The sequence below is a fragment of the Callithrix jacchus genome, chromosome 2 (assembly GCF_049354715.1).
Source record: "Callithrix jacchus isolate 240 chromosome 2, calJac240_pri, whole genome shotgun sequence".
In the NCBI taxonomy this organism is placed as follows: Eukaryota; Metazoa; Chordata; class Mammalia; order Primates; family Cebidae; genus Callithrix; species Callithrix jacchus.
The window spans coordinates 37,286,599-37,302,065 of NC_133503.1; the positions used below are offsets into that span (position 1 = coordinate 37,286,599).

The 15,467-nt window shown below is 40.6% G+C and overlaps 1 protein-coding gene across 9 annotated transcripts in view; it reads left to right on the plus strand.

The window, feature by feature from the left end:
- CTNNA1 (catenin alpha 1) overlaps positions 1–15,467 on the plus strand; it is a 251,454-nt gene that overhangs the window by 209,423 nt on the left and 26,564 nt on the right. For all 9 annotated transcript variants that reach the window (XM_054252519.2, XM_054252518.2, XM_008985629.6 and 6 more), the window contains one exon: positions 7,744–7,836. In XM_054252519.2, coding sequence (XP_054108494.1) covers positions 7,744–7,836 — 93 coding nt within the window. The remainder of the gene's footprint in view (positions 1–7,743; positions 7,837–15,467) is intronic.

A 15,467-nucleotide genomic window follows, 5' to 3' on the forward strand; every position in this document is an offset into this window, starting at 1 on the left:
CCCTGCCCAAATCTCATGTTAAATTGTAATCTCCAGTGCTAGATGTGGGACCTGGTGGGAAGTGTTTGAATCCAGGGGGTGGATCTGTTGTAGCCAGTGCTGTTTTGTGATAGTGATGAGCTCTCATGAGATCTGGTCATTTAAAAGTGTGTGGCACCCCACCCCCTGCTCGTATTCTTACCATGTGATATGTCTCCTCCCACCTTTGCTTGCACCATGATTGGAAACTTCCTGAGGCCTCCTAAGAAGCAAGTGCTACTATGCTTCCTGTACAGCCTGCTGAACTATAGGTGTGTGCCACCACACCAGCTTTTTTTGGGGGGGTGGGTAGAGACAGGGTTTCACCGTCAAGATCAAGAAAACAGTAGACAGTTGTTTACTAAACTTGCCATGCTCGAGTTTGGATTTTGGACTGAGCTTATTGGTAGCAGTGGTCAAAAGATGAAACACAATTGGTTGTGTAGTTCTACTCTTTAGAATGAAGGAAATACGACCATTTACTCATGGGAAATAAGCTCATCCTTAAAATATTCAAAAAGAATTCTTACATGGATCTTTTATATTAATATGAGACATTGCATGATTAAATAGGGTCCACAACATTTTAATAATAAATATTGTGACAGATTCCATATGATTTTTATTTCTTGTAAGTGCCCCCTATGAAGAAAGTCCAGGTTCTAACATTGAATTGCCACTGAGGTGTGAGTCAAAACAGCTATAATCTGGTGAGGAACTAACTCTGTGTCCTTCAGCTTCCCAGCGACAATGTTGGGAGTACCGAGGACTCAGGGCATTCATGATCATTACTGACATGTGGATGCATCTTTACCATTACATTTTATTCTCTCTCTCTCTATTAAGAGAACCTCTGCTTCTACCCCCTCACCCTTTATTTCTAACTCCTGTTCCCTCTTTTGGGATGATTGAATCCCCCACCTTCTTTTTTTCTCCCTTCTTGTTTGGAAGTTACACCCTTGACTCTTTTATTAGTAGAGACTCTGGATATTTTAGCATGCATTTTTAAATCACAGTTTGAGGTTATTCAGTATCTTTTCCTCCTTCTGAAACAATGTAAGATTCTTAGCATGCCTTAACTTCAGTTAACTTTACTCTCTAACTTAATGTAATTGTTATTCAGTATTTTGGTTCCTTTGATTTTTAGCCCCATGAGTTAGACACTACTGTTAACTGCTTTATTAATTTTTTTTTCAACCTGTGCTTAAATTTACCCACCTGATATATTTTCTTGCTTCCCGTTTCTTCTTGCATATTAACCCGCTTTCTGGGATCACTTCCCTTCTTCCTGAGGTATATTCTTTTTGTTTTGTTTTGGTTTTTTATTTTCTGAGGTATATTCTTTAGAAACTTTTTAGTGGCAGAAGAGGAGATCTGTTAGAAGTAAATGCTTTCAGAACTTTTTGGTTTTTCTTGTCTTAATGTCCTTATTTTGTTCTAATTGAAAAAATTTTATTCAATATATAGTTCTTCTGGAATTATTTTTTTCCCCTCTTTTAGTTATTTGAAGATATTATTTTCTTGTCTCTCACTTGCATTGTTGCTGTGAGAAGTCAGCGGTCGATTTTACTGTCCTTTTTTAATAGATCATTTGTTTCTGGCTATTTAAAAAAATGTTTGTTGTCCTGGCCAGGCGCAATGGCTCATGCCTCTAATCGCGCCACTTTGGAAGGCCGAGGTGGGCAAATCACCTGAGGTCAGGAGTTCAACACCAGCCAGGCCAACATGGTGAAACCCTGTCTCTACCAAAAAAATATATATATATATATATTAGCTGATGTGGTGGCGCACATTACGCCCAGTTACTCGGGAGGCTGAGGTGGGAGAATCGCTTGAACCTGTGAGGCAGAGGCTGCAGTGAACCAGGATCACACTGCTGCACTCCAGCATGGGTGACAGAATGAGACCCTGTCTCAAAAAAAAAAAAAAAAAAAAATATCCTAAAGCTTTTTAAAGTGTGGATTTCTTTTTATTTGCCCTATTTGGAATTTGTCTTCCCAAGTCTGAAAATAACATTTCATCCCTTCTGGAAAGTGTTCATCCATTGTCTCTTTCAGTATTGTCTTTCCCATCATTCTCTCTGTTCTCTCCTTTGAAATTCTTAGTAGTTATATAGTAGACTTTCTCAGGCTATCTTGCATGTGTCTTAAATTCTTTTGTGGTTTCCACATTTTCCACAAGATGAAAAATGTCTTGGTTTTTCTAAGCCAGGCGTGGTGGTTCACGCCTGTAATCCCAACACTTCAGGAGGCTGAGGCAGGTGGATCACAAGCTCAGGGGTTCAAGACCAGCCTGAACAACATGGCGAAACACTGATTCTATTTAAAAATACAAAAAAAATTAGCTGGGCATGGTGACACGCACCTGTAATCCCAGCTACTTGAGAGGCTGAGGCAGGAGAATGGCTTGAACCTGGGAGGCAGAGGTTGCAGTGAGCCAAGAGCATGCCATTGCACTCCATCCTGGACAAAACAGCGAGACTCTGTCTCCAAAATATATATATATATATATATATATATATATATATATATATATATATATATATGAAAATGTCTTGGTTTTTCTAAAGAATTTCTTCATTTTGACTTTCTAGATTACTAATTCTCTTTCAGTCGAGTTTGTCAGTATTACCTTAAATTTCTAGAAATGGTAGAAATTACTTTTTTCTTGATTTTCTATTTTGATTCTTTTCAGATCTGATGAGTCATTTTTGAATGTCTTTTCCTTATTTGTACTCTTCTGTTAAGATAAATATGTTTTTAATATTGCATTTTCAATTGTTTTGAGTATCTGCGTCATTATGGATCTGATTACACAGGTGGTGATTTTACTTACTCTTGCCCAGGATGGCTCATTTCCTTGTATACGTTCTGTTTTTATTTTTAATTTGTGAATTCATATTCTTGAAATTTTGTTGTGGGAATTCTTTGAGGCCTGTGTTTACATTACCTTCCATGAGGGAAATTTTTAATTTATATTTGCTTCTGCCACCTGCTTAGAGGTACTGCTAATACATGACAACTTAAATGTAAAAGTTGTCTGGACTATTTAGATAACATAATTGCTATACCTAAACCCCTGCAGAAGGCCAGCTTCTGATTAGAATTTGGAGTGGAGTATAGGGGCCTTTTCTTCTTTTCCTCCCCGAGCGAATGAATGCTTAGACTGACAAATACCCTACTCTTTTCCTGGTGGACTTTCAAGAAAGGTCTTAGGATTGATGACTTACTAGGATTGTTGCCTGTTCCATCTCTGTGCAAAGTCTCTGATCTGAGGCATCTACCTTGAGAGGGACCTGGCCTTGGCCCATTAAAAACCCAAGTTCTCATCATGAAATAGTACCTCCCCCAAAAGCCACCAGAAGAACACTGTTTTTGGTGACTGCTTGCTTCTCTGAAGTTCTGCTTTCTCTTTTCTAGCCTCTGAGAATTTCTCTTAATTTCTCACCTGCTTAGCTCTGCATTAAAAAGTGGAAAAGCATTGTTAAAGCATAATCTCCATACCATAAAATTACTGATTACAATTCAGATTTTGGTAAGTTTACGGAACTGTGCAACCATCACCACAATCTACTTGTAGAATTTTCCTATTATCTATATATTTATCTATGTAAAATATATCTATATATTTTATAATATTTCTATTATAAAAAATGAAGTGTATACTTCATTTTTTAGTATTGTAAGATCTCTTGTTGTACCTAACAAGATCACCAACACCTTTCCCTGGAAATTGGAAAGGTGCCTATTGTCATTTCCCCTGTGGGTTTGGAAGTAGTTGTTAAAAACTTTTTGAGTGGCTTTGAAATGTATATGACCTGTATTTGGGACTTCTCACTTTATGTACGACAAGTTTGTAAAAGTTGAGTTTTTGATTTGTTATTTTTGACTCTTAGGCATTCAGGTGTTTTAAAGAAGAAAACGCAGGTGTTAGCTTGACCCAGGGGCACAAGGGAAGAGATGTATGTTTTGAGCTCTGTCCCTTTGGCCTGCTGCTGCATTGGTGGGTTATTATTTAGACTTCAGAGTTCCCTGTCCCACATCTTTTCTTAATTGTTTACTCCTACAACAGATATAAGCTGTTATGAGAATTGGGGATTAATTTATTATCAAGAACAAAAAGAAATCTTTTCTTGTCTTCCTACAAACATTCCAGGGTAAGAGGAACTCAGTCAAATGGGGATCCAGGAGCAGTTACTGAAGGAAGTAGGAAACAACTTGTGTTTGAGTTCAGTAAATCATAAATCTATGTACAGTAGGGGAAAATAGTCATCATGGTTACAGGAGAGGATTGAAATAAAGTCATAATGGGATTTTTTTCCTAAATGAAATTTCATTTAACAAATTTTATTTAAGTAAAGATCATCAGTTGTGGAGTAAAGGTAGAGCCTTCCTAAAAGACTGAAAAAGCTGTCTGTCATGTATAGGTGTCTCATATGTGAATCTGACACAGTGGGGCTGTGAGTCTTCCTCAGTGGCTCACACTTGAGCTTGGGTTTTCCTGAGACCAGCAAAACCCAAGGCAGAGTGTTTGCATGTTTTCTGAAACCCACTCTTCCACAGGGTCCAAACTTCCACACAGTAGGCACAGATGGTACAAAAGAGGGTTGTCTGACGTCAAACAGAGGTTGTGGTGTCAGTCTCAGCCCACCTCTTCGAATAGTGGGAATCAGAGACATTTTAGTTGCTAATACAAGCAACTGGTAGCAAAGATAATTTATTCTCCTAACAAATCCAGAGATATTTCTCACTGTTCTACAAAGTCTTGACTCTGCTAGGTTGTCTGTGGAAGTTAACTGATCCAAGTGTTCTTCTTCCTCTGTCCCCTCCCCCACTTGACAGAGGTTCCATTTGTCATCCAGGCTGGAGTGGAATGGCACAATAACAGCTCATTTCACCCTCTGCCTCCCAAGTAGCTGGGATTATAGGCATGTGCCACCATGCTGGGCCAATTTTTATAATTTTAGTAGAGGCGAGATTTCACTGTGTGGCCAGGGGCTGGTCTCCAACTCCTGACTACAGGCAGTCCACTCATCTCAGCCTCTCAAAGTGCTGTTATTACAGGTGTGAGCCACCGCACCTGACCTTTTTCTTTTTTTGGGACAGGGTCTTGCTTTGTTACCCACTCATGGCTTGCCACAGCCACGACCTTCTGGACTCAAGCTATTCTCCCAACTAAGCTTTCCAATTAGCTAGGACTATAGGCACATGACACCATACCCAGCCAATTTAAATTTTTTTATTTGATAGAGATGGGGTCTTGCTGTGTTGCCCAGGCTGGTCATAAACTCCTGGCCTCAAATGATCCTCCTGCTTTGGATTCCTAAAGTACTGGGAGCCACTGCACCCAGCCCCGAGTGTTTCTCATTCTAACCTCAGGATCTTCTTTAGTCTTGTTGTTAATTGTCACTTCATTCTAGAACCCCAGATTTTCCACAGAAAGAAGCATTTAGGAAGCTCTTCTTCTTACCCTCTCCTTTAATTGTAGTCAGGCCTGACATTAGTATGTGAGGTTAGCCTCTCAGAGAGCTGTGGTCTTGATGTTGCATTTGCACATTCGTCATTGTTAGAAGTGAGTAGCCCTGTCCCTGGGGGGTGAATTGAAGCCCATTCATCTGGAGAAGACTGTTAGTGACAGGCGCTCCTTCCTCCTCCCAGGTCTCCTGAAAATAGGCAGTGTGCTCTCACAGAACATTACTGTTTCAACAGTACACCAGAAATATTTTTAAATAATGTTTTAAAATAAAGAAGAAGACTTCCATAACCTTTGTTTTGCTGGTGTTTGTAATCATGAAACAGAAAAGATGCTTTAAATGAATCAGCCATTTAAGCCTTAGCCACACACTACCATCGTGTGTCTGATGTAGAGAGTACTTATATAATATTTTGGTTCTTTTTAAAAAAATATTTTCTTAATTTAAATATTTTTCTGAGTTTTAAGGATTCATAAGATTGAGAATACAGAAATATTTTCTATTCTAAATTCTAATTGTAGAATTCTAAATATAGAATCTTTGAAATAAGATTAGGCTTGTCTTGACTGTCCTGGATCCAACATTCAGCTGCCCTTCTAAATGATGGGAATAGGCAGGGTGCTGGGCACCTCACCAGGGATCTTTGTTAGTCCCGAAATTCTAGTTTTTCCAGTGATCATCATCAACTTTTATGTTTGTTCAAAATGTTGTCTTAAGGCAGTGAAGCAATGGAAGTTGTAGGTTTCTCTTCCTTAATACATCTAATTCAGGCTTTCTCCTTCAATGAATATTTTTATTTCCTTTTTTTTTTTAAGTCTTAACATTTTACAAAATTTATCTTAGGTCATATTTTGCAGTGATTTTTTTAAACAAACATAGAAATCCCCAGTCATCTCTGTAGATTGTCATCTTGAAAAGAAGCGTCTCTTTGCTTGGGTCCAGATGACAGAGAAGGTGGAACTGTAAGCTTCAGGGAGTATAAGTGTTGCTTCTTTATATGATTTTGAAGGACTCATAAACATTAGACATCTGACTTTCCAGTTCCCTTACATTTTTATGTTTAAATGGCACGTTAACTTCTTTTGTTTCTTTGTGTTTGGGCATTGTAGGATTCTGGTAGTTAGCAGTCTTATTGAAAGCTGATAATCCTTAGCTGTAACACTACAAACAACTGTCATAATAGTGTATAATTTTTCTGATGTGTTTATGTGCTTAAGTTGGGTTTACGAGTGAAAATCAAAGGTTACTGCTATTGCCCTTGTTTACTCTAGCATTTAACTTCCCAGAAAGTGCCTCTGATACTCAGCTGCCTACGCCTTTATCATTCATAACTCAGTTTGCAACTGGAGTAAAGATATGTCTCAGTACCATATATTCATTTGGGCCCAGATATTGCTAATGGAATTGGCAAGCCTGTTCATTTAGAAACATGGATAAGTGATCACAGCCTTAGCAGTCGCTACACAGTAACATTCCAGAGCTTCAGCAAGGGAAGTATGATACAACTTGGAAAGATTGTCCCTGGGTACATGGGCTGTATCGTTGAGATGATTGGACAGGAACGTAAAGATTCGGTTCAAATTAAGCCGAATCAGCCAGGAGAGATTCAAGCTGTCAATGTTTTGAGAATCCAGTTGAAGGACAGTTTTGCTCTTAACTATGGAACATAATCAGTTTCCTTTTCCGCTCTTGATAGTGATTGCTTTTGGTCCATCTTGATGTTGTCTTTATGTAATTGTTTTTATTTGAAAAATTGCATGGAGTTTAAATAAAATTCATCTTGCCTTAAGTTAAACATCTATTCCCTGTCAAATGAGAATAGCACCTTAGAGTTTATTTCTTTCCTTCAAGAACACTGCAAAACATATTTTTATTTGAGGATAACAGCAGTTCTTCCCTGATGCCCTCTATTCCTCAGCTTTTCTCACCTTATTGCCCATACTAGAAGAAACTTTTTCTGAAGTTACTGTTCAGGCAGGTTAGAGGCTGTGCAAAGCCTGTGAGTTACAGGCTCTGGGATCTTAAAAGGTTTGGCACCAACCTGCAATGTGATGTATGTTATGAATCTGTATAGTTTGCTTTGTGCAGAGTTAAAAATGTGTACTCGTGTAAGTAAATAGGCTGCAAGAAGGGAGGCACCCCTGGTGCTGTCATCATCTGTTCTGGAATGGTCAGAGGTAGGGCCAGGTATGTGTGTTTTCCTCAGCAGGCAAAAGAGAAAAATCTTTAAAGATTATTTTTTATGTTTATAGGTTGCCAACTTGGCCTGTTCCATCTCAAATAATGAAGAAGGTGTAAAGCTTGTTCGAATGTCTGCAAGCCAGTTAGAAGCCCTCTGTCCTCAGGTAACGTATAACTGACATTGGTGACAGCATCACCAAATTGAATTTGATTAGAGTGGAGATGAGGTTTATTTTGTTAAATTTTGTTTTTAGGATTTTAGATGGAAGTCTTGGGGACAAATCACTGACACAGAACCCACATAGTTTGGAATATTTTTTAACATTAAGTGACATTTGTATGGGAGATTACATGTTACCTCTTGCTCTTCATTGAAAATGCGTAGTGGGCTGGGCACGGTGGCTCATGCCTGTAATCCCAGCACTTTGGAATACTGAAGTGGGTGGGTCACTTGGGCTCAGGAGTCTGAGACCAGCCTGGGCAATGTAGCAAAATCTCGTTTCTAAAAACAAAATTTGCCCAGCATGATGGCATGCACCTGTAGTCCCAGCCACTCAGGAGGCTGCAGTGGGAGGCTGGCTTGAGCCTAGGAGGTGAAGGTTGCAGTGAGCCGAGATCATTCCACTGCACTCCAGCCTTGGTGAACAAGTGAGACCTTGGTGGGGGGGTTATGGTGTCCCCACTGCTGGAAAATGTAGGGTGGCAGTGACCACAGTCTCCTTGAGGAAGAGTCTACACACTCCTTGAACCTTGAGCAAGGGCCATCTGTGGCTTCTGGCCATCCTGGAACCATGATGGTTACCCCACACTGTTCACCTACATCCATTTTAATGGCCAATATTTGGGTCTCTGTGCTGAAGGAGACCAAATTCACAAGCTAGTTTCTTTATCCTATAGTGTCTTAAAGCAGCCTTGTAATACAGATAGTGTAACTTAATTCAGCCAGCTTCTGAAGTGAAAGCTCAAGAACTTGTCTCCATTTATATTGGAAGACTGGTGATTAAGTCGTGTTATGCATCTGGCACTCTAGACTCTGAAGCACACACGACAGCGAATGCTTTTTAAGTGCCCAGTGTGTTGCCTGCCTTCTGTGAGGAGAGCTGAGTGTTTGGCCTGACACTCCTTGTCATTTTAGGGATTTCTAAGGAGTATAGGTGATGTTTCAGTAAAAGAGGTTGCCTCTCCACTTTTCCATGTATAAAATGCTCATGGCATACTCTGAGGGTTTACCTCTCTTTACATGTTCTGCCAGAAGGCTGTGGCCACAAATAAACGAGTGTAAGCAGGGGAACTAGAGTAATGAAGTAGAGGTCATAGGAATGAAGTTTCTGTGTTATGTCTGCAACCAATTTTAAAATATTCCGTGACCATATGGCTTTTTCATACAAATAATCCCTGACATTCAAGGTGGGCAACCAAAATAAGTAAAGCCTCTCTTGATAGTTACCAATCTGGCATTCTCATTGGTACATAGGTTAGTTAGGGCATTCGTTCTAATACCTAACCATGTGGATTACTTTGCCAATGAGAGTTGCTCTGTCTTAATATTACTGTGACGGGCCCATTGTGAATCATATCATCTGATGGACATTTTCCCAGCATTAGTTCAGTCTTGAAATCTGCCAGTCATTGACAGCTATGTAGATATTTGCAATGGATCCAATCACCACATCCAGAAGGATCTTGGATGGCCAAGTTGTATGAGACAGATTTGAATTTGGATTTCTAAACTGGCATTCTTTCCTCAAGTTTGTTTGCCATTTACCCTAACAGCACTTTGTTTTTAATGCCTTTGGTTTTCCATTTGGTTTTGAAATGCTTGAAAAGCGACAATGCTTTCGCGTATCTGTGGAAACAGATGGTAGCATACACTGATCACACCTACCACAAAGTATTTATATAAATGATCTTAAAAACCAGGAAAAAAATCACATGGAGAGTCTAGTAGATCCTAATGAAAATGATGATGTGCATAACTTGTGTGGCTATGTCACATGGGCTTGAGTTAGCCATCAGAAAGCATTGTGTCTGCCTCTCCCTTGCAGTTTCATTTTTCCTACTAAAACGTTTCAGGAGGAATAGGCTTTAGGCAGACAATGCCCAGACCAAACTTGGTACTGGCTATGTGTCCTGCATAAAAATGTGTTTTTTCAGGTGTGATTATTCTTCAGACTCATCTGGGCTAATTACTACCCTTGTTCACAAGCTGCTAGTCATACAGGATTGGGTAGGTTCAGTAATGGTAAATAAAGTAGGTGTTCACAGACATGGTCACAGCAAACTGGGCATCATGTGCTTGTTTTTCAATAAGGCAGCTTTGACTTCACCCCAGCCCCATTATTGCCAGATCCCTTCACTCTTCTTCTCCTTCTCCCTTCTTCCTTCTTTTCCTCTTCTTCTTTTTTTTTTGAGATGGAGTCTTACTTTGTCACCCAGGCTAGAGTGCAATGGCATAATCTCGGCTCATTCCAGCCTTTACCTCCTGGGTTCAAGTGATTCTCCTGCCTCAGTCTCCCGAGTAGCTGGGATTACAGGTGTGCACCACCACGCCTGACTGATTTTTGTTAGAGACGGGGCTTTACCATATTGCCCAGACTGGTGTTGAACTCCTGGCCTCAAGTGATCCACCTGCCTCAGCCTCCCAAAGTGCTGGGATTACAGACGTGAGCCACCACATTCGGCCCCCTTCATTATTTTAAACAAAAATTCTACAATTCAGATTTTTCTGTCATGTCTCAATTTTAAACAATTGATAACTACTTTAAAGTTTTAAAATTTTTGAGGAGGATAGCTCCAACTCTTCTGTGTCCTGCCTCTGGCCCGCTCTTGCCCATGTGTTTTATGCTCAGAGGACCTCTCCTTCAAGGAAGCAAATGGCTGTCCCTTGGAGAAAGAGGCCCTTGATTGTGGAGACCTGCCTCCTCTCCAGCTTGATGTGGACAGTGATCACAAGCACCAGGGATCCTAATCTCAAGGTGTTCCCTTCCAAGGTCTAGGCAAGTTAATCAATAGATTAGGTAACTAGGGTAGTTAGTTAATTCACTAGGAGCTTAACTTGGTGTTTTAATATGCTGCAGCATGTAGCCAAACATTTATTTTAAAGGGTTTTTTTTGTTTTTCCCCAAGACAGTCTCACTTATTGCCAGGCTGGAGTGCAGTGGTGCAATCCTGGCTCACTGCAACTTCCGTTTTCTGGTTCCAAGCAATTCTCCTGCCTCAGCCTCCCAAGTAGCTGGGACTACAGGCACACACCACCAAGCCCGGCTAATTTTTTGTATTTTTAGTAGAGATGGGATTTCACCATGTTGGCCAGGATGGTCTCGATCTCTTGCCCTCGTGATCCACTCGGCCTCCCAAAGTGCTGGGATTATAGGCGTGAGCCACCACGCCCGGCTGGCTGTGTTTCTTTATAGTAAGGCTACTGTTGACCTCTCTTCACGGTGTGGAGGAGGTACTTAGTATTTCCAGGACATGTTTGTACCTCATGCCCAGGCTGCTGTACACAGGCAGCACCACAGTTTGGAATTGGCTCCTGTACACTATTTTTAGTTTCTGGTGGAAAGAAATAACAGGTTTGACAACTAGAGGAGTTTTCATCCCCATTTTTAAGTTTGCCCTATAACAAATTAACTTTCGAGAGACATAGGGAAATCCATTCTAAAGGACTCACTTTTTAGCAGTTAAACAACTTTAAATGCAGACATTTGAGATAGTAACGTTGAGTTCAGTCCCTGTGCTCATACCTGTAATCCCAGCATTTTCAGAGGTCAAGGTGGGAGGATCATTTGAAGCCAGTATTTCAAGACCAGCCTGGGCAACAGAGCGAGACCCCCATCTCCAAAATTGGTTGTGATGGCTTGCATTTGTAGTCCCAGCTACTCAGGAGGCTGAAGCAGGAGGATCGTGTGAGCCCAGGAGTTGCAGGCTGAAGTGAGCTATGATTATACCACTACACTCCAGCCTGGGTGACATAGTATGACCCCTTCTCTAAACATAAAATCAAGTTGAGTAAGAAGTAACCTGAAAGTGGCTATATTTTTGTTGGGAGAAGGAACCCACATTTTTTTGGCATTTTGTTATTAATAAAAGAGGAGGATAGGTCGGCTCTCTCTCTCTCTCTCTCTGTGCATTGGCTTCTACTTGATGGCTACTCTGTCTCACTCTTCTCACTGGAAAGTGACCTGCCTCTATCCAAGCAGAGAGCCCCAGCCTCACAAACTTTTACAAGGAAGCAGTTGACAAGTTGCTTTGGGAAGGGACCAAAATCTGTACCCTATGTATCCAATACATTATGTTTTGCTTATGGATGCTCCCAAGATTTAATCTATAGTAGCTGCTTTAAATATTTTTAATTTTTAAATTCAAAACCATTTGGTGTGCTGGCCAAGAAGCAAAAACAAAAACACAAAAAACCCAAACTTTGCAAGTGGCAGCAGGTTTCTGACGTTTTGAGTCTTTAAAATCAGAGGAAGGCATTTTGGAGATTATCTCACTCAATATTTTTTCTTCATTATGCAAGAATGAGTATTACACATTCATATTAATATTAAGTTAATACAAGTCTGGCACTTAAATAATTTATAATGCCTGGTTTAATGCATGGCTTTTCTTGGAAATCTACACAAGGGATGAATTAAGTATTTGAAGGCTCTACTTATCTACATTTCCCTTTTTCTTTTCTTTCCTCTTTTTTTTAAAGACAGGTTTTCACTATGTCACCCAAGCTAGAATGCAGTGGTGCCACCATGGCTCACTGCAGCCTTGACCTCCTGGGCTCAAGCAGTCCTTGTACCTCAGCCTCAGAGTAGCTGGGACCACAGGTGCACTCCACCACACTTGGCTAATTTTTTAAATTTGTTTGCCCAGGCTGGGCTCAAACTCCTGAGCTCAGGTGATCCTCCCACTGAGTTTCCCAAAGTGCTGGGATTACAGGTGTGAGCCACTGTGCCAGGTCTCTTTTTTCTTTTGGTATTTCTCACTAAATTGAGAAGTTACTTCTGAAATTGTTCATTCTTCCTTCTGCCTCCTAGATTTATCTTCCATATTGCTTCTTCTGTCATTGTGTTTGTGGGAACCCTAATCATATTTATGGCTGACATGCTTGACATGCATCAAATAAGCATAAACCCAGGCTGGCCTGGCCACTAGCTGATGGGAAAATACATAGCCCTTAAAGGAGCACCCCATACATACAGGACAGGGCAGACTTACGGCTTCACCTGTCACTTAACCTGTTATTTCACAATCACGGGACCACCTGTCTTTGAATCACTTCACTTTTCCACTTTGGTATTCTCTAATCTCGTTTTTATGAAGCTGTTTCACCGAGAGCTCAAGGGACATGCTTTGTTTATTTTTGAGACGGAGTTTCATGATCTCAGCGCACCACAACCTCCGCTTCCCTAGTAGCTGGGATTACAGGCATATGCTACCACTCCCAGCTAATTTTGTATTTTTAGTAGAGACAGGGTTTCTCCATGTTGGTCAGGCTGGTCTCGAACTCCTGACCTCAGATGATGCGCCCGCCTTGGCCTCCCAAAGTGCTGGGATTACAGTGGTGAGCCACCATGCCCAGTGGGAGATGTTTCTTACTAAAGTTTCTCTGAGCACTTTCTGTATCCTCCCATCTCTACCCTCCTGTGCCTCCCACCCCTCTTTGACTGAGGTCTACAATAAGGCTTTTGTATACTGACACTGGTCTTTTACTTTGTTTTTTTTTTTAAATTTTTTTTTGTAATGTCTGATTTCTGTATCTTAAAATTGGAAAGTGTTTCCTACTTTTCTTTTTTTTCTGGAAAAAAAATCTGTGTGTATTTGGTATTAGTTCTTTAAATGTTTGGGAGAATTTACCAGTGAAGCCTAGTAACTGGTAAACTCTTGCTGGGCCTGCAGTTTGCTTTATGGGAAAGTTTTTAATGATGAGTTAAGTTTCTTTAATAGACATAGGGATATTTAGGTTATTTTTTAATTCTTGAGTGAGCTTTGGTAATTTGTCTTTAATTAATTTTCTACTCTTCATTTTCTTCCTTTTGCTTGCTTTGGGTTTAATTTGCTCCTTTTCTACTACGTTTAAAATTGGAAGCTTTAACTCATTGCCTTGACACCTTCCTCCTTTCCTAAGGTAACATTTAAGCATTTTAATTTCCCTCAAAGAACTGTTTTAGCTGCCCCACAAATTTTGATTATGATGTGTTAAATATTATGGTTAAGATGGGCAGGAAGGACCTCATTGAGAAAGTGCTGTATAAACAACGACCTCAAGGAAATGGCAGAGCAGACCACACAGGATATCTCACGGGAGAGTGCTCAGGCAGAAGGAACAGCAAGTGCAAAGGCTTGGAGGAAGGAGATCAGATATCTAAAAGAAACTTAGGGATTGCATGACCTTTGAAGGTCATAGTCATAGGCTTTTGGCTTTTAATCTGAGATGGGAAATGATTGAAGGGTTTTGAGTAGAAAAGTGGCATATCTTACTTAGATTTTAACAAGATCTCAGCCAGGCGCAGCACCTTACTCCTGTAATCCCAGCACTTTGGGAGGCTCAGACTGGAGGATCACTTGAGCCCAGGAGTTCTAGAACAGCCTGAGCAACATAGTGAGACCCTGTCTCTACAAAAATAAAAATAAAAAATTAGCCAGGCATGGTGGTGCAAGCCTATAGTCCTGGCTTTGTGGGAGGCTGAGCTGGGAAGATTGCTTGAGTCCAGAGGTCGAGGATATAGTGAGCCATGATTGTGCCTCTGCACTCCAGCCTGGGTGACAGAGTGAGACCCTGTCTCAAAAATAAACAGAAAACCAAGATCTCTCTTGACTTCTGTGAAGGGGGATAGAAGCAGAGGGGCTCTTTAGGAAATTGCAGTATACAGAATAATAGCCTCCCAAATATATCCATTTCCTAATTCCCTAAACCTGGGATTATATTACCTTACACGGCTAAGGGGACTTTGCAGGAACAAATAAATTAAAGCTCTTTAGATGAAAAGATTATCCTAGATTATCCCAGTGGGCCCCCCAATATAATCATAAGTGTCCTTATATGAGGGAGGCAGGAGCATCAGAGGCAGAGAAGGAAATGCGATGATGGAAGCAGAGGCTGGAGTTTTGTGGCCAAAAGTCAAGGAATGTGGGCACAAGTCAGGAATTTGGAGAAGTCAGGGACTGGCTTTTTCACTAGAACCTCCAGAAGGAACACAGATCTGATGGTAATGTTGATTTTAGCTCTGTAAGACCCATTTCAGAATTCTGACCTCCAGAAACTATAAGATAATAAATGTGTGTTGTTTTAAGCCGCTAAATTTGTGGTAATTTATTTACAAAATCAATAGAAGACTAAAACAGATGTTATTGTACTAATCCAGGCAAGAGTACAGTGGATGTGGTGAGCACTGGTTAGAATTTGGATATATTTTGAAGGTGAAATTTACTGAAGGATTAGATGTGAAGTGAGAGAGAAAAAGAAGAATCAGAGAATAGGACAGAGTTTTGAGCCTAAGCAGCTAGAAGGATGGAGTTCTCATTTACTTTGATAAGGAAAGATGGTATGGGGAAAGAGATCAGTTTGGACATGTTAATTTTGAGGTGCCTGTTAGACATGCAAGATGCATGTCATGTTGAGGGAAGAGGTCTGGACAGGATGTGTATTAAATGTGCGAGATCATCAAGGGAGTGAGTCTACATGAAGGAAAGGTCTGGGAGTGGAACCAGGTCTCTAACATTGAGTTTCAGAAGGTGAGCAGTGGCCAGCACAGGAGCCTGAGGAAGCACTGTCAGGAACAGAGCCCCAGAAGCTGGCTGT